Source organism: Vigna umbellata, chromosome 1 (assembly GCF_029865625.1).
Source record: "Vigna umbellata cultivar VRB3 chromosome 1, Vumbellata_1.0, whole genome shotgun sequence".
NCBI lineage: Eukaryota > Viridiplantae > Streptophyta > Magnoliopsida > Fabales > Fabaceae > Vigna > Vigna umbellata.
The window spans coordinates 88031754-88050662 of record NC_142165.1 but is presented as its reverse complement, the minus strand read 5'-3'; the positions used below and the strand labels follow the sequence as shown (position 1 = coordinate 88050662).

The following is an 18909-nucleotide window of genomic DNA, read 5'->3' as shown; positions in this document are numbered from 1 at the left end:
AGTTGATTTTGTGAAGTTGAGTTATGTTTAAAGTCAACTTCTTAATATGGTATTAGAGTTAGGACTATAACTTATCCTAACGATATTTATTATTTGTTAGACATATTGTTCACTATATATAATTATCTATATTAGCGATATTTGTTGTTTATTAAACATATTATTTCACATGCTATCAGACCGTTATCGAACTATACATTAATGTCTAGTCTCACACTCGAAATGATTGAATTTTTATATTTAAAAAAAAATAGGAAAAAATAATATTAAATAAATGTAAAAATTTATATATGTAAAAATATATATTTTTTATTTAAAATATTTTTAAGAATGCTTCTGAAAGACACTAAACACTTAATTTAAAGAATAGAAAGATATTATGCATTCATTATGAAAATTTCTGGAGTTATACAGAGACTGTTTTGAAGAAACTGCATCCATGAGTCCCTATAAAAAGGACCATAGAATACAAGTGAAATACTCAAAACCAGAGTATTAGTCACAGTCCTCTTGAGTTCATCTCCCGCATTTTACCCTCAAAACTCATGGGTGCCAAAGCTACCTTCTTTCTTTTCTTCACCTTCTTTGCTTTATGCTCATCCTTCCCAGTGGAGAGGAACTATGTACCCTGCAAACACCTGGTCCTCTTCTTCCACGACATCATCTACAACGGAAGGAACGCTCTGAATGCAACCTCCGCAATAGTAGCAGCTCCACAAGGTGCCAACCTAACCAAACTGGCAAACATCTTCCACTTCGGAAATCTAGTAGTTTTCGATGACCCCGTCACCTTGGACAACAACCTTCAGTCCGAACCTGTTGGTCGGGCACAGGGCTTCTACATTTACGACTCCAGGAACACTTTCTCTGCGTGCCTCGGATTCACCTTTGTTCTCAATAGCACACATCATGAGGGAACCATCACCCTCGCTGGAGCTGACCCCACCTTGAAGAAGACCAGAGACATCTCAGTCACCGGTGGAACTGGAGATTTCTTCATGCATAGAGGAATCGCCACCATTATGACGGATGCTTTTGAAGGTGAGGTTTATTTCCGCCTTCGTGTTGAAATCAAGTTTTATGAGTGTTGGTGACACATATACACACACACAAAGTTACATTACGGTAAATAAATGTGGCTGTTTCTGTCAACAGCCTCCTCTACTTACTGTTATTATTATATTAAATAAATATGGCTGTTTGTGTCTACAGCTTATTCTGATACTATGTGGTTTGCTTGTTGTAATAACGTTATTGGTTCTCAGTTCGAGACAATGCGTACTATATATGAAAATCCTTTCAGCGTGTTTATCCTCCTCAAAAGTCAATATCATCATCCATTTCTTCACTCTCAAATCTTGTATAATGGAGAATCCTGAGCTCAGAAGCATGTTGGCCGGAGAAAAATTTGATGAAGTTAATGACATAAATGTTTAGAATTTGTTTTATGACATAAATATTTATGTGGATGTTGCGAGAATTCGTGAAGATAATTTGTAATATATCAGCAAACTATCTTCAATAAATTCTTCAAAATGAAAACAACATTCAACTCACATTTAAACAATTTTATTTTCATTTCTACTATATAAATAACTTATATATATAGTGTTAACCGATAAACACTTGAGTAAACTATAATGAATTAAAAAGTTATTTTTGTTGTACGAACCCATATCGATTACTTTAAGTTGTAAAAAAAATATCTGCATGGTGATGTACGCTAATACTATTTAGTGAATATGTGTTGCCATGTGACTCTTTACTAATACACTCACCTTAAATTCTTTCTCAAAAAAATATCTCTTGTTCCGAAAATTAATCTTCATAGGTGATTTTACGCTGAACATGAAATCTTTTATTAGTGTACACAAATTCAATTCTCCTTCAAGTGTAATTTTGTAAGTTTATATAATTTTTATACATTCTTAATTCAATGCAGAAAACTATTACAGGATCTTAAAATCTATGACTTTTATGTATATTTCCTAATAGAAATTGTAAAAACCCAAAAAATATCAGTCTTCTTTGTTCTAATTTAATCTCATTTGATTAATATAAATATAACGTAGATCAATCATTTAAGAAAGTGTACATTTCATTTTTTAGAAGAAAACATATAAATATTATCTTAATAAGATAATGGGTCGAAACAAGCGTATAAACAGTGTTTACCATTTATAAAATGGGAGTTACTCCCTCTACCACCACGTACTGTTTTCTGCACCTCTCTATTCTTTTTTTTCCCTTCAATAATCTTTAAACGGATCTAAATATTCGTTGAATTCTTAAATGTAAACATCGACATCCGATTTTGCAGTGGAATTGAAATAAGAAAAAGGCAAAAGGAAGGGAAGAAAAAAAAAGGCAAAACAAAAACAAAAATAAAAAACAAACACACCCCAAAACTCAGGAATTCATTTTTGTTCGTTGCCTTTGAGTCAAACCATTCACTATATTATTATAAACGTGCATTATTGAGAAGTGGAAGCAAAAGCAAGGCTCGCGGCATTGCTCTGCGAGTTTTAACTTTAAAGCGTCACCTAACCTTCTTCATCTTCTTCATTTTGCTTTTCAAAAATTTAGCATTTTCTCGAATCTTCTGTTATTCCACCAATGTGCATCACTGATTGATCTTCGTTGACGAATTGCAAATGCACATCGCTGGGTAGGTAGATTATGCATCTTTCCTTCTTTGGATTTTGATTCTGATTCGGATTCAGAATGTTGCTTCCTTCTAGAATTGTTTCGATTTATTCTCTTTCATCGATTCATTTAGTGTTAACCATTTTCGTTATGTTTTTTTGTTGTTATAGAGTTTTGTTTGATTCAGAGTTGTGTGCCTCTAATGTTTGGTTTGAAAGCTGTATTAGTTTGAATTTGTTTCGGCGATTTGAAATTTTGAATTTAGTACTTCCTCCACCACCACTGCACACTGCCCCACGGATGTTGATATTCGTGGAAGGACAAACGGCTGCTCTACGGATGTGGATAGGGCATTTTTGGAATAAACAAAATTGTGGAGAGGTGCAGGGAGCATTTGAGGTGGTGGAGGGAGCAACTCTCTTATAAAATCCACATCTTATTATCATATTGGATATCCATTTAAAAATATTCGCATATATTTAAAGATATATGTCTGTATAAATACTTACGGATACTAAAAAAAGAAAATTTTTAATTTTTTAAAATATATCTAATAAAATTAAAATAAAACATATAAAATATAAAATAAATTATATTAGTGTTTTACTGTGTTTACTTTGTGCTCTTTTTTAAATATTAGTGTTGAGTAGCCTTATAATTATATTTGAAATCATTTGTGGAACACGTAACATAATCAAGTTATTTATTATTCCCTCAAATTACCTGTTTAGGAGTTTTGATTTCTGGTAAGACAAAATATGTCACTCAAAATATAAAAAAAAATAGTTAACAGGTCTCAAAATTCCTATATTAATATTAATAAGTTCAATTATTATGAGAGGTTGAAAATTTGTCTTAATAAATCTGATTTATTATATTAAGTCGAACTTAAGATAAATTTTTAGACCATGACGGATTTTTAAAAATTTATCATAATAAATTTAAGGGTTAAATATGTTTTTAGTCCCTAAATTATTGGTCGTTTCTGGTTTTCGTCCCTGTTTCAAAGTAAGGTACAATTTGGTCCTCATTCTTTTCGAAAACGTTCGTTTTAGTCCTCGAAAACTAAACACTGTTTAAAAATTTGGTCCTCATTTAGCAACAAATAAGGACTAAAACCAAAATTCCGAGGACTAAAACGAACGTTTCAAAAAGAATGAGGACCAAATTGTACCTTACTTTGAAAGAGGGACGAAAACCAGAAACGACCAATAGTTTAGGGACTAAAAACATATTTAACCCTAAATTTAAATTTGATACTCGTTTATGTGTTATAATAAATTTAACTTATTATGATAGGTTTTTATTATATTATAGAAAATTCAAACTTTTTATGATTATGCAAGTATGATGTGAAAATATTGGTTATAAAAGGTCAATTTCACATGTTATAAAAAGTTTTATATGCATTAGTGTTAATTTTTTTAAACCATTTTATACATTGGAGGTAATGTGATCATTATTATCAGAAAAATAATAATTTACATTGGTAAAAAAATAAAAGAAATCTTTTTTTTTTAATATTTTTATATTTAGGAGTGCGAACCGAGTTAGAATATACATCCTTTTTATTATCAGTAGTGTTTCTGTAGGGATGTGGAGAACGAGATACGAACCTAACAAACTTGCTCTGCGCTGTTTCTCTGTGCTGCTTTCACTGTGTTACCTTTTTTCTGTCTCCTTTGAACAAGGTGGGCTGGGTACCTACAAAAGTACTCCGACGCTCAAGTCAACAAGGGTGTTGTCTGAAAAATGAGAATATCTATCTGAAAATAAGAATATCTCTCTTCTTAGGGGAAAAACGTACCTTTTTTCCTAGATGCTCTGTGTATTTAAAACAGTAATAATAAACCGTTACCTGGCAATCCGGTCAGTTATCGAAACTGACTGCCTAGGAGTTGTAACTGCCAGATTGTGTATTGATACCGAGTCAACTACCTCCGTGATTCATGGTGTTGGTTAGCTAATTATGTGTAACATGTGTAACTGCTTATTTGTAGCTGCCCTCTATGACATTGCGTCCTGTATGTCGGACATACTGTGTGTCGACATGGCTAGGCGACATGTCGTGTGTCGTGTGATTGTTAATTGTCGCGATGTTGGTTGTCGAGGACCAAGCGGTCGACCTTGCTCTGTGATCGACTGTCGTCGGGCTATTGGTCGACCTTTGGGGAATTAGGTGTCCCATAGTACAGTGATCGACTGTTGTCGGGCTATTGGTGATCGACTGTTGTCGGGCTGTTGATTGACCTGTGGGGAATTAAGTATCCTACAGTACATGCCCCCCAAGTCCGAGTAAATGGGGGACCGAGTTACGAAGGGCTTTTGAGTATTGTCGGAAGAATCTAGGTGACGTGGAGGAAACGAGGAGACGTGGAAGAAACGAGGAGATGTGGATGACAGCTGTGCGCGGCGTTACGAAATTTAGGGTTTTCCCGCTCCTTTAGGGAAAGGAGGGGACGCCAACTAGGAGCCGTTAGATTAAAAATAATCCTACGGCATCTGATAATTAAACGGTTTGGCTTCTTCAACACGACTCAAAAGAGGTTTATTCACTTTGGCAGAAGAGCAAATACTGAGAGTGTATACTGCGAACGAGATTGTTTCTTCGTCAATTTCGTTGCCTTCGCTACTACGAGAAACAACCAGGTAACCCTAGAATCTCTTTCGTCTTAGTGTACTTACTATTGATCATGGAAGGGAGGGGGCGGGATACTGGGGGTGAAACGCCGGGGCCGTCATCTACGGTGGAATGTGCCGCAATTACTACAGTACCGTATGGGGAGAGAGCCTTCGTATATGGAAACGTATGTGGTGAGGGTCCAGGGGGACGCCTGATATCTCTGATTAGCGGAGATGAATACGCCTGGGCGGCGCGTGAGGTAAAGGAACTGAGGAGTCAATTTGGGAGTAGGGCCATCCTTATGGATTGGATTGAGGATAGTTGTGTGTTGAGGACCCTAGGATATCAGACTTGTGTGAAATTGGTAGCGTGTCGGGAGGATGAGAGGGTTTGTCATGGGAGGGAGAATGCTGCTGATGAATTTTTTTACTGTTATGCTGCGTTATTCTACGATTTGTATGTAAGATTGCCGTTCACCACTTTCCAAATAGATGTTTTGCGAACCTTGAATGTTGCACCTAGCCAACTGCATCCCAATAGTTGGGGATATGTACAGGCCTTCGGAGTGTTGTGTGGGGTGTTAGGAATTAGGCCTACTGTAGGCTTGTTTTTGTACTTCTTTAGATGTCGCCCGCTTGCGACGAAGGGGTGGGTATCACTGATTTCAGAACCAGGTAACGCAATTTTAGAGCTTTACCTGCAATCGTATAGGGGTTTTAAGGAAAAATTTTTTAAGGTGTCGATCACCGATGCTGGTCGACGGTTCTTTTTTGATGGTGAGGGGAATCCCAGATTTCCCTTATATTGGACACAGGAGCCTCTGAAATTTACCTCGTGGCCGGAGGATAAGATGACGATTGAAGAGTTGGAGGCTTTGAGTGTGTTGACCTCGTTGCCCCGCCCCTTCTCTTCACGTCAGATTATAGATTGCCTCGAGTTCGATGACGCGGGGGCGAGGGTGTTTGGTATGTGTCTTTACCCACTACTTTTGTAAATTATTATGTTGTTGCTGACCAGTGTGGGTGGATGTTTGTGTTTGCAGAGATAATGGGAAGGAAAGGTAGGGGTATCAGTTGGTTTCAGAGCATTGATAGCGAGAGGGATGAAGGTAATCGGCCAGGGTCGTCTGTTGAGCAACAACGCTCCCAGGTACCACCATCTGGTCCACCTCCAGTCGCAGTGGCGTCGGTTGGGGAGACAACACAAGCTGAGGTGCCCCTTGTGCGCAAAAGGAAAGCCAAGACAGTCGACCCTAATCGCGAGGCGTCAAAGAAAAGTAAGGAGGTGGTTGAAGATACTGAACGTTCCCTTCCGCTGGGTATATGGGATCGCGCCTTCATGCCGGGTCATAGAGTGGACCTCAACCTGGACGCTTCAGAGAAGAAGGTGATCGAGAACATGAGCGAGCAACAAATTGCTGACAGCTTGCTGGAGATGAATACACGAGCCCAAGCGCTGGCTTGGCATCTGGCGTATGCTTCGGATAGGGGTCAGATGCGGTCTGAGTTAGAAAAGGTGCGTGCCCAACTGAAAGAGCTAGGCGAGGTCCATGCTGGCTGTGAGGCCAGGCAGAAGCGTATGGAAGAACGTTTGAAGGAGGGCGAGGTACGTTTGAAGGAAGATGATGTGGCCTTCCAACAAGAACGCGAGCAGATGGCGCGGGACCTGGATCAAGCAAAGAATTCCATGCTGATAGTGGCCCGAGAGAGGAACGCGCTGAAGGTAGAAGTCTTTGATCATAAGGAGTTGATTGAGGAGCTGAAAGATGCGGTTATGGATGAACATAAGAAGGGCTTCAGGAAAGCCTTGAGGCAAGTCGGGCACTTGCTTCAAGTATCCACCAAAGGAGTTGAATTTGACGTCCGTAAGGACGTGCATGAAGGCCACCTGAAGCCTTTGAAAGAAATACCAGAGGATGCTGTCCTGGAGGGGGAAGAGGATGAAGAGGTGGCCGTCAACAACGAGCCCGAAGGAGCGATGGAAGTAGACGAGCCCGCCAAGGAGAATGCTGATGCTGCTGAAGGCGACTCGTCTAAGATTGTAATAGATTAGGATGTAGGAAAGGTCTGTAGATACATACTTGAATATTTGGTTGACGACTATAAATGCTAAACTTTGATAATTTTATGAATGCTCGACTTGTATGTTTGGTGACTTTGCGGTTTGCTTTTTAACTTAGCTGATTCTGCAATGTATTTGCTGTAGTGATGGCTAAGTGTGAGTGTCGAGTGTGTTGATAGCATGTCGTGTGACAGTTGAGAACGATGGTTGATTGAAGAAAATACTGGGTGTTCGAGGGTGAACCCCTACCAGATATTGGATGTTCAAGGATGAACATCGACTAATGGGAGTGTATTCCACGTGTGTGGGATGTTCAAGGGCGAACATCGATTAATGGGAGTGTATTCCACATGTGTTGAATGTTCAAGGGCGAACATCGAGTAATGGGAGTGTATTCCACGTGTGTTGGATGTTCAAGGGCGAACATCGATTAATGGGAGTGTGTTCCACATGTGTTGGATGTTCAAGGGCGAACATCGATTAATGGGAGTGTGTTCCACATGTGTTGGATGTTCAAGGGCGAACATCGATTAATGGGTCTGCTCTTAAATCCTTTGTAGGTGGAAGTGTCCTGTACGACAGCCTTGGGACTCGACATCATAACATTGATAAATGAATTAAGACAATAAGCATGATGGAATGTAATCTTTATTTGATAACTGAACTTGATAGAGTTGTGAAAAGAAATGAACAATAAACGGATATTAGCTAAAATAATATTTAAGATGAGTGGCGTTCCAGGTATTGGGAACTGGGTGTCCATCAAGCTGTTGGAGGCGATATGCACCGTTCGACATGTCTTCTGTGACCCGAAAGGGTCCTTCCCAGTTAGCTGCAAGCTTGCCATGGGCTCGATTTTTCCGAGCCTCTCCCCGCTTTCGCCATACCAGATCGCCGCTTTTGAAGGCTCTGGGCTTGACTTTTGTGTTGTATCGTCGAGATAGTATGCGTTTCTGGGCCTCTGCGCGGATGGTGGCAACCTCTCGACGTTCAGGAAGTACGTCGAGGTTTGTCCGTAATTGCTCTTCATTAAGTGACATATCAGTGATTTGTCGTCTTAATGAGGGTTCGCCTATCTCGACCGGGAGCATGGCATCGGTGCCGTATGTTAAGTTGAATGGCGTGTCACCTGTAGATCCGTGGGGTGTGCATCTGTATGCCCACAGGACCTCTGGCAGCTCCTCTACCCATAAACTCTTGGCTTCGCCGAGTCGCTTCTTTAATTCTGTCAGGATGGCTTTATTCGCGGCCTCGGCTTGGCCGTTTGTTTGAGGGTGTTCGACTGATGACGTGACATGCTTAATGCCCAAACTGCTGAGAAAATCCTCTAACTTGCGTTCAATAAATTGGCGACCGTTGTCGGTAATGATCTTTTTAGGGAGACCGAACCGACAGATCAGGCGCCAAATGAATTTCTGCACTCGTTGTGCACTGATGATGGATAATGGCTCCGCCTCGATCCATTTTGTGAAGTAGTCGACCGCCACGAGGAGAAATTTGTTTTGTGCTTTGGCGACTGGCAGTGGTCCCACTATGTCGAGACCCCACTGGGCGAATGGCCAAGGAGAGACAATATTGTGCAAGTCTTCGGGAGGTGCACGGATATCGTGGCCATGTGCTTGACAGGAGATGCATTTCTTGACGAATGTCTCACAGTCGTGGTCGAGAGTGGGCCAGTAATATCCAGCACGGAGAACACGGCCTCTCAAGGTCCGCTTGCCAGAGTGAAATCCACATATCCCGGTGTGTAGTTCACGTATCACATAGTCTGCCTCTTCCGCGGATATACACTTCAATAGAGGATAGCTAAAACCACGACGGTATAGGTCGTCGCCTATACATACAAAACGCGCGATTCTCTTGGAGTCGGCTGCCGTAATGCTACCTCCTTTGTCCTGCTGCTCCATAAGATCTTTGACTTTCTGTCGCCAGTCGGTTACGGGCGCCGACACATCGGTGGCTAAAGTTTCCACCCCAGGATGGTCGAGGGTCATTCTAATAACAGATGATAGCTGTGCTCGCTCCTTAGAATGAGTTAACTTAGACAATAGATCAGCCCTTGCGTTTTGTTCCCTGGGTACATGGATGATATTAACTGTGACGAAGCCCTGTAGTAAGGTTTGAACCTTGTGGAAGTATCGCAGCAGTTGGTTATCCTTGACTTGATAGGTGCCGTTGACGTGGCTGACTACTAACTTTGAGTCCATCCGACACTCTAAATGATCGACTGAGAATTCTCGGGCTAAAGATAAGCCTGCAACCAAGGCTTCGTATTCGGCTTGGTTGTTGCTGGCAGGGAATTTAAATATGATGGCTTGCTCTACGACCACACCGTCGGGGCCTTCTAGAACGATCCCTGCTCCACCTCCCCTCTTGTCGGAGGAACCATCGACACTGAGTAGCCATGTGGTAGGGGAGTCGGCCGGTGTAGATGTGAGGTCAGCTGCGAAATCTGCCAGATGCTGACCCTTGATGGATCCGCGTGGCTCGTAACGGAGTCCGAATTCGGATAGTTCCACGGACCAGGCAACCATTCTCCCTGCCAAATCTGGCTTGCGGAGGATCTTGGCTATGGGATGATCCGTACGGACTACCACCTGATGGCTCTGGAGGTACGGGCGAAGTCGTCGAGAGGCGTTGAGAAGGGCCAAGGCGAGCTTCTCGATTCGAGAATATCGTTCCTCCGCCCCCTGCAGTGTACGGCTGATGAAGTAGATCAACTTGAAGGAGGGTGCTTCTTGTATCAGGGCAGCACTGACAGCATGCTGGGAAGCTGAGATATATAGCTGTAAGTCGAATCCCTCGTCTGGTCGAGCCATAATTGGAGGACTAGTGAGGATGCGCTTGACAGTGTTGAATGCAGTCTCACAATCCTCGTCCCAATGTTGAGTGGAACCCTTCTTCAAATTCTTCAGAATGGGTTTGATGTGTTCGGCCAGCTTTGGAATAAACCGTGACAGGGCGGTTAGGCGACCCACAAGACGCTGTACCTCTCTTAGGGTCTTCGGAGCCGTCATGTCGAGTACCGCCCTGCATTTGTCGGGGTTGGCTTCAATGCCTCGACGTGTGAGCAAGAATCCTAAGAATTTTCCGGCTGGGACGCCGAAAGTACATTTGGAAGGGTTGAGGCGCATGCTGTATCGTCTGAGTTGCCCGAAGACCTCCTTCAAATCTTGCAGGTGCTGGTCTATAGAATTGCTGCGAATGACCATGTCGTCCACATACACATCCATGCAACGCCCTATCTGATGATGGAAGACCTTATCCATGAGGCGTTGATAAGTGGCTCCGGCATTTTTTAATCCAAACGGCATTACTTCATAGCAGTAATTGGCGCGTTCAGTGATAAAGGCTGTCTTGCTTTGATCGGGGTGGTACATTGGGATCTGGTTGTACCCCGAGTAAGCGTCCAGAAAACTGAAAATGACATGACCAGAAGCTCCATCTACAAGGCGGTCGATGCTGGGCAAGGGGTATGAGTCTTTGGGGCATGCCTTGTTGAGATCAGTGAAATCGACACACATCCGCCACTGACCGTTTGACTTCTTGACCATAACCACATTCGACAGCCATGTGGTATATGTTAACTCTCTGATGAATCGGGCATTTATCAGCTTGTCGATCTCAACTTGAATGGCTTGACGCTTTTCTTCTCCGAACCTACGCTTCTTCTGGGCGACTGGTCGCGCCTCCCTGAAGATGGACAATTTGTGGGACATAACTCCTGGGTGAATTCCTGGCATGTCGGCGGCTGTCCATGCAAATAAGTCTGCATTGTTTCGCAGTATCTGACTTAGGGCCTGCTCCTCGTTTGAGGTGAGATCCTTGCCGATGCTGGTGGTTTTAGACGTGTCACTCGTCAGGGATAGGAGCTTGACTTCGCCTTGCGGATGAAGGCGCTCGTCCACATTGGTTCGGGGGTCTAGGTCGACTACTGCTGCGTCGACTACTTTTGTTCTCTTTGTTGGAATAAAAGGGGTGACCTTTAACCCCGCCACATAACACTGTCGGGCCGTTCGCTGGTCGGCCCTCACCGTACAAATAGTACCATGATTTGTTGGGAACTTCATGGCGAGGTGGGGAGTAGACACAATTGCTCCAAATGCGTTCAGACAGGGACGCCCTAGCAAGGCATTGTATGATGCGTTCGCCTCGACCAGCAAGAATCGAACTCGAAGTTCAGGTGCCTCCCGACTGGTTCCGAGTCGAGTTCGCAAATCAAGGTATCCCCTGGTGTCTACTCGCTCTCCTGAGAATCCGACAATCTGCTCATTAAATGGGGCGATGAGATCCTCGGATAGGTCCATTTTCTGAAAAGTGGACCAATATAAAATGTTGACCGAGCTTCCTTGATCAACGAGGACCTTGCTGACATCATATCGAGCTATGTTAGCCGTGATGACCATAGGATCATCATGATCAGGGTCTGGAGCGTGGAAGTCAGCATTCGTGAACGTGATGTCCGGGATCGACCGAGCCTGTCGTTCGACCATATGGACCGATTTCAGCTGTCTCAAATGTCGTTTCCTCGCTGAAGACGACACGCCTCCTCCAGCGAAACCACCAGATATAGTGTCGATGCGGCCCCGGACTGAGCGTTCCCTCTCTATGCGTCGAGGCGGACTGCGTGATCGCCTGCGGTGTCGATCATCTCTAGGGGGAGATCGCCGGGGACTTCGCCTGGGAGGGTCCCTTCGACGAGGAGTTGTTGCTCTTGCGGTAACTCTCTCCTTGATGTAACTCTGGAGATAACCCGCACGGACGAGCCGTTCTAACTCGTCTTTTACCGTATTGCACTCTTCCGTGTCGTGACCCTGGTTCATGTGGAACCGACAAGATTTGCTCCTATCGGCGTTCTTTGGGGTGGTCTTTCGCCGCGCTGTGAGAAGTTCGGTGTGTAAGGCCTCTTCCAGTACCCTCGCCCTGGGGGCGTTGAGGGTCGTGTAGTGATCATATTTAGATATCCACCCCGACTCCTTCCGAGGTGCTCGGTCCGGTCTGTAGTCGTTGGGGGGTCGCTTCGTTTTTTTAGTTTCCTGGTTGGGGATATCTTGGTGGTGCTTCTTTCTGGCATTGGCATTACGGTGGTCTTCAATGCGAATGAATTTGGCCACAGTGGATTGCAATTCTTCCATGGATGATGGGGGATCAGCATATAACTGTTCCGAGAACTCCCCCGGCCTTAAGCAGGATGACAGATTGCTGATGATGAAAGTGGGAGTAATATCCGGCACTCGCCTGGCCGTTTCTATATATCGCTGCATAAAAGCTTTCAAAGTCTCATCCTTCTCCTGCCTGGTATGGACGAGCTCCGTAGCAGTCATTGCCGGCTTTTGATTGGCTGCGTACTGTTTTCGGAATAAGGATTCTATGGTTGCGAAGCAATCTACGGAATTGCGGGGAAGTTTATGGAACCATTCCAAAGCTTCACCCTTAAGGGATAAAGAGAAAGCTCTGCATATAACCGGATCGCTGTCTGTGTAGAATGCCATGGTATCGATAAAATTGCGTAGATGGTCATCAGGATCTTCAGATCCATTATAGCGTTCCAGAGTTGGGGGAGGCTTGTCCGGCATATTCGCTTGCATGATGGCTTCCGTGAATGGAAGCAGGTTGGTGAGGCGCGCAGGAGTAGGCCCCCTCCTTCCTCCAACAACACGTTCGGAGGGTCCCCCATGATGGCTCGCTTCGTTATCCTCCTGCCTGTTTGAAGCAGATAACTCTGGTGTTGGGATCTGCGCCCTCAATGCCGCCATTTCCTCTGCATGCTTGCGCTGAATCTCCTGCATGGTTTGTGCCTGTGCCTCAACTTGCGCTTGCAGTTGCCTGATCAAATCGTGCGTATCTGAATTTTCCATAGCTCCGGTGGTCGTTGTTGGGATAGTAATCTCGGCCCCACGGTGGGCGCCAAAATGTTTCTGTAGGGATGTGGAGAACGAGATACGAACCTAACAAACTTGCTCTGCGCTGTTTCTCTGTGCTGCTTTCACTGTGTTACCTTTTTTCTGTCTCCTTTGAACAAGGTGGGCTGGGTACCTACAAAAGTACTCCGACGCTCAAGTCAACAAGGGTGTTGTCTGAAAAATGAGAATATCTATCTGAAAATAAGAATATCTCTCTTCTTAGGGGAAAAACGTACCTTTTTTCCTAGATGCTCTGTGTATTTAAAACAGTAATAATAAACCGTTACCTGGCAATCCGGTCAGTTATCGAAACTGACTGCCTAGGAGTTGTAACTGCCAGATTGTGTATTGATACCGAGTCAACTACCTCCGTGATTCATGGTGTTGGTTAGCTAATTATGTGTAACATGTGTAACTGCTTATTTGTAGCTGCCCTCTATGACATTGCGTCCTGTATGTCGGACATACTGTGTGTCGACATGGCTAGGCGACATGTCGTGTGTCGTGTGATTGTTAATTGTCGCGATGTTGGTTGTCGAGGACCAAGCGGTCGACCTTGCTCTGTGATCGACTGTCGTCGGGCTATTGGTCGACCTTTGGGGAATTAGGTGTCCCATAGTACAGTGATCGACTGTTGTCGGGCTATTGGTGATCGACTGTTGTCGGGCTGTTGATTGACCTGTGGGGAATTAAGTATCCTACAGTACAAGTAGATATGAAAATTATATAATGATGCATATAATGGAATCTTTTATAAAAACAAGATAAAAGTAGTGTCAAGATATCAGTACTCTAACTAAACTGGTGAAGTGATTCAATTATGGAGTAATTGAAGACTAAAATTAAATATTGATAAAACCTTAACCAAACGTTAATGCTCTCCTTCTACGTCATTGACCAAACGTATCTACAGCTTAATTAAAAGCGTACGTGATCACGCTCTTTTCATGACATAATATTAATATGCGAATGCGAGAATCTGGAGTTTTAAGAATTACACCGTAGCTTTCCTAAGTCCATGCTGCTATTTGATTGTAGAAAGGTCCATCTAGGTATCAATTCAAATTCAAGCCAATTCTGAAAATAAAAGTTAGGACATTGCTATTAGTACCCCCAAAATCGCTATGTAAACCAACATCTTTGCACAAATGTGTTTGACTTTTAACATATCACAAGACATTGGAAATAAGTTTTCGTTTTCATGTTTCGACTAGATTTTGCCAACATATACACTAATGCAAGCATTTGTTGAGATACAAATTTTTATTGCATTTATGTTGACTAATTATTAATATATAAACCCTTACTTATCTTTTGTCGACGTATAAAATAAAAAATATTTTTTTGATATATCTGAATCATATTTTACACATTATAAAAAAATATGTTTTAGTTGTGAAGTGGAGTGTCAAATGTTAAACAAAAACATATTTTGGAAAGGTAGGAATTTTTCTACAAAATTTCATACACCTCAAATCAATTAACAAAATAGTTAATAAAGTTATCTTAATGCAGGCGTGTTATTGTGACATGAGATAAGCTTCTTCACCAAGAGTTTTCTCACTAGAGGAAGAAATCGATTTAGGAGGAAAAAAGTTCTAACATTTTTCTAAAAGTGGAAATCTATATTTTAAAAAAAATTTATTTTTACCTACTTTGTTAAAAATAAACATCCAAATGCATATATACACATGAATATTTTTCTTTAGAGATACTTTAAGCATCAATGCATGTTTTTATTTATGACATTTAAATATTTGTATTAATGATTGATTAATATTCACTCCACAACAATCAGGTATGGTATACAAATCACCAGTAGTGCCATTTGGGTAATGAACCATGAAAGGTGTGAATTATAGACTCACTACACCCTCCGTTTTGAGATCAAATTTTAGAAAAATGATACCTTTGTACATGTTCTTTATTTCACCTTTCTAGAAATTAAATCCCAAAAGAATCTGAACCGAGTAAAAGAATTGACTCCATAATTTAATTTCCGCAAATTATTTTTCATAGTTCTGTAATTTAAATTAAGAAAACTCATCTTTTTACATTCTGGAACACACTTTGAAGAACGAGAAATACATTTTTGAAATTTTATATTAACTCAAAATTCCATGATCTGAAGACAATAAAATAAGTAGGACTTACACACTACCCGTCCCTCTAAAATAGGCAGTCTTATTACCCATCGAATATGAAAAAAATAACAAATATTTTTTACTTTTAATTTTAACTTTCATAAAATTATTTAAAAATAAATTTTTTAAAATATAAACTTGAATAAAAAAATAATTTTAATAAAATTCTGTAATAAAGCATTGGTGTAAATAATTTGGTCCTTCTAAAAATACAAATTCAAATAAATTACACAATACAATATATGTGTGCCTGATACCTACATACATATGTTGATTAAAAATATTTGTTCATTAAAAAATCTTCCAAATATGATTTCAGATTGTTTGTGTCTTTTATATTTAAAATAAAATATTCTAGTTCCTATAATATGAAGAAGAAAAAAAAAAGTTTGTTTTAATCTCGGCATAGGGTAGATCCGCAAGAATCGTTTTCCCAACAGTCGTGCTTTCTGAAGTTGTATCATGTATTGGAATAGTTGTGGTGATATAAAACTAACATCTTAGGTTTGAAAAGCTTCATCTGTAAGTGATGGAACTCACCTTATCAGAGAACACAGTACTACGGGGCTACTCCCACTCTATCATAAATCGTTGGTGCTTGTTTTTCTTCCTTTTGCATTGATGTGCCATAGAATCTTCTCATCCACAAACATATACATTACATCTCCATGTGATCATGTCGCCTCCAACAACCGTCGCAGTTTGCTTTTCAGAACTTATCACATACATACCATTCATAACAAAATCAGAAATTCAGCAGCTGCTCAAATTCATCATGAAGCCTAATAAACTATATATAGTATTCTTCACTGAATATGCCTATTATCACCATGCACGTGTGCTGCAATTTAAGTCTGACTTTTCTACCAAAATACTCCACACCATAAGCCATAAATATGTAACTATTCATTTCCAAATACTTTGAATCAAAAGCCAGATGTATTACATGGTAACTCTTCTCAAACAAATTGAATAGACACCCCCACAATTTATCTACATTACATAAAGCAAAAAAGTCTGGAAAAAATACAAGTTTATGTACCTTCCAGGGTTTTTTTCTTACATTTTAAACTTTTCATAATAAACTAAATTACAGTTAAACTAGAATCTTTGTCAAAGTGAACTTGATAATAAAGTTCACATCCTAAAACAGGTAAAATAAGGTTTTGGTGTCGTTGGATTATTTTTACTTCTTCTCTTGTATACTGTATTATTATTCTAGCACCGCCAGGCTGACGTGGAAACCATGGCTCGTTCGTGCCAGCAGAGCACCAATTCAGCATGTCGTTTTTCCACGTGGAACCCTCTGATTTGCACCTTCGCCAGCAAACACTCCGCTTGATAATCGGCGAATTGGCTCAGCTGCACTGGCCTCATTCCGGCGCCGTAAAATGCCTCCCTCCACGCTGGTGACCTCCTCCTTGCGCTTTCCACCGCTGCGAAGATCTTCGGCCGCAGAAGAAGCATCTCGATCCTCCTCACCCACTCGCCGCCTCCCCCGGCCGCCACAGACGCATCCAGCGAGTCCAGCATCATGGAGTAAAATTCCAAGCTGTTCACCACGCCTCGCCGAAAAGAGGCCGCAGCGGTAGCCTCCGTCCACCCCTCGCCGTCCACGAACACCACCACTCCGGGCGCCATCCTCCTCACGTCGGCGAGGAACGCGCCGACGCTGGCGCCAACGGATCCGAGGCGGCAAAAGATCGCCGGCGACAGCAGCACCGCGATCTTTTCGCCGTCGACGAACCTTACCGCCTTGAATGACACCGCCTCGAAGGTCCGAAGCGGGACGAAGTCCACCTGAACGCGGATTCCGAGGTCATGCGCAAATTGGTTGAGATTCTCGCGGACGAGGCGGCTCTCCACGGCGTACTCCTCTGGCACGACTGCCGTGATGCGGAGGAGCAGCGAAGCGCCGGCGGCCTTCTCCGCGATCTCTTTCATGAGGGAGGCGTATTGGATCCCGAGCCCGATTTCGAAATCGATGACGTGCACAAAGGAGGATCCGTTTAGGGTTTCTAGCAAGGCCTGGTTGGTGGTGAAGATAGAGAACATTGGGATGGGAGAGATTCCCGAGAAGGCCTTGAAAGTTTTGATGGTTTGAACAATCTCGGCCATGGAGGAGAGGCGGTTGGAAGCGGCACGGTTGGAACCGGAGAGAATGGAATGGAGAGCATCTTTGAAGTGAAACGCGGCTCGGTGGAGCGGTTTGGCCATGGGTGAGCGAATGAGGCGGCTGTTGAGGCGTTCGAGTATGGCTTGAGCCAGTTGGAAGTGACTGTTGTCGAAGCAATCGGCGGCGCGGATAAGCTCTTCGATGAAGTCCCAGTTGTTAACGTTGATGGTGGGGTTGTGGTGGTGGTGGTTGAGGTCGTGAAAGGAATGGTCCAAAGGGTTGGTGGTGGTGTAGTTGTAGGGGAGGTTTTGGTTGTAAATTTCTGAAAGCGAGGTGAAGTCGGGAGGGTGATCAAAGGGTGGGTCATGAGAAGGTGGAAAATCAGGGATGCATGGATTGATGTTGTTAGGCTTGGAGAGGGTTGTGGGAGAATCTTCGGGTAAGGCCAGGTCCTTCATGATGGACTCCCACCAATCGGAATTTGGCAAGACATGATCGTCCAGGTCTAGGCTGTTGTTGGTATTGGTTGTGGTAGCGGTGGTGGTAGTGGTGGTGAGGTTGTGTTGGGGTTCTGGTTTGGGGACAGTTGGTTTCTTTTCGGGACTGGGGCTGCGGCAGAGGTCGAGGACGGAGGTGGGTTCGTAGGTGAAGGTGGTGTTGGTGGTGGTGGTGGTGTGGAGGAGGAGGTTTGGGTTGGGAGAATGGGTATTGGGCTGTTGGGATGAGGGAACTCTCATCTCTAAGCGAAGGAAAAGCTGTGTTGATGATATGATGATGATGATGCCTTTGTGGCTTTCCCAACAGAGTTGTTCTATTCTTGTTTGTTCGATGGCTACTTTCCTTGGGAAACGTGGAAGAGTTTAGGAGACTGAGAGAGGCCTTTTTATCTTTGCGTGTCCTGTGGTCTCTATGTGTGTGTGCGTGTGTCTAAACCAGCCTCTTGTGGGTTACACTTAATATCTCTATCGCTCTCTCTCCAATGCCATCTATCAATACATCCATGCATACATACCATGCATCTTCTACCACCATCTCAAGCTTCTACGTCAAGCTGCCCTAAACCTCCTTCTTGCCTTTTCATTTTACTCACACCTATACACTTACCTAAAACTCCTTGCCTGTTCTTTATATATTAGTCTTTTGAATAATAATATATTAGAATCTGTTCTATATAATAATAATGCATGAATCACCACTATTATTGATATTATTATTATTATTATTATTATTATTAATAATAAGCTTCAAACAAATCTAAAATTATTGAAATCGGTTTCAAATGATAGGAGAACCAATTTCTACACAAGCTTCACAAAATCGATTCCATCATATTCCGGAACCAATTTTTCTTTCAACACAGCTCTTTATATGTACTCACTAATCTATCTCACCAAATCTCATTCTTGATTTAATCGC

The 18909-nt window shown here is 42.4% G+C and overlaps 3 protein-coding genes across 3 annotated transcripts; 2 read left to right on the top strand and 1 right to left on the bottom strand.

Moving 5' to 3' along the window:
* The first annotated feature begins 474 nt into the window (after positions 1-474).
* Positions 475-1309, top strand: LOC124827388 (disease resistance response protein 206-like). Its single transcript, XM_047300435.2, has one exon. It carries the CDS (start codon positions 546-548, stop codon positions 1092-1094), a length of 549 nt encoding a protein of 182 aa, XP_047156391.1. The 5' UTR covers positions 475-545; the 3' UTR covers positions 1095-1309.
* Positions 1310-5339: 4030 nt separating this feature from the next.
* Positions 5340-7321, top strand: LOC148206701 (uncharacterized). Its single transcript, XM_088093545.1, has 2 exons — positions 5340-6234; positions 6312-7321. Exons 1-2 carry the CDS (start codon positions 5340-5342, stop codon positions 7319-7321), a joined length of 1905 nt encoding a protein of 634 aa, XP_087949671.1.
* Positions 7322-16261: 8940 nt separating this feature from the next.
* On the bottom strand, positions 16262-18404 carry LOC124827396 (scarecrow-like protein 15). The gene has a single exon (XM_088104623.1). It carries the CDS (start codon positions 18228-18230, stop codon positions 16596-16598), a length of 1635 nt encoding a protein of 544 aa, XP_087960749.1. The 5' UTR covers positions 18231-18404; the 3' UTR covers positions 16262-16595.
* Positions 18405-18909: the final 505 nt, after the last annotated feature.